General features: G+C 57.2%; 1 protein-coding gene across 1 annotated transcript; it reads left to right on the forward strand.

Moving 5' to 3' along the window:
- Positions 1 to 198: 198 nt before the first annotated feature.
- GUITHDRAFT_122981 (hypothetical protein) lies at positions 199 to 613 on the forward strand (the record flags this gene model as incomplete). Its single annotated transcript, XM_005817728.1, has 2 exons — positions 199 to 265; positions 324 to 613. 2 exons carry the CDS (start codon positions 199 to 201, stop codon positions 611 to 613), a joined length of 357 nt encoding a protein of 118 aa, XP_005817785.1.
- Between the last annotated feature and the right edge of the window lie 63 nt (positions 614 to 676).

The raw sequence follows: 676 nt of genomic DNA on the forward strand, positions 1-676 counted from the left end.
AGATGATGAGCATGTCGATGGTCATGATCATAGAGCATGCGTATGATGTCAGGGGGATATTACAGGCAGACAGCTGCTGACTGTATCGATTGTTGAGCAATGCGATGGGTGTAAGAGAGAGTCCCAGAAGACAAACAGCAGCAGCAAATCAATCACACATCAAGTGCACAATCACAGACAAGCTCAGCCTGACAAAGCATGATGAGCAAGCAGCCCTTACAACCGAGCATCAGTGTCTGCTTGCATGCAGACCACGTTGGTGTTGGTCGTGATGATTTCCTTGAAAGAGATATTGTGGACAGCGATGACTTTGTGGTGCTCAGGTGAGGATGGCTCGAGGCTTCTTTGGGACAGGCTCAACACTCAAGTCTTCATTCGCCTCCTCGGCCGTCGCGTCGTCGGCTCGCTCATGCTCAAGGTGCGCGTCGATCTCCTCCTTCTGCGGGCCTGTCTTGCTGCCAGGCGTGAGGCCTTCAGGCAGGCCCTCAGTACCGAGCTCAGCCTCACCCACGACCATCCCAGCCGCAGGGCCCCGCGCCTCGTCTACTCCTACAAGCTCTGCTTTCTGTGGAAGGCGGAGGCGAGGACGGAGGAGCCCTCGCCTTCGCCCTAGCCCGAGAGTAAGAAGCGAGGGAGGCCGACGCCGGCGTCCACGCAGCTGCCTCCGGGTGCTGCT

This window comes from Guillardia theta (assembly GCF_000315625.1).
Source record: "Guillardia theta CCMP2712 unplaced genomic scaffold GUITHscaffold_627, whole genome shotgun sequence".
Classification (NCBI taxonomy): Eukaryota; class Cryptophyceae; order Pyrenomonadales; family Geminigeraceae; genus Guillardia; species Guillardia theta.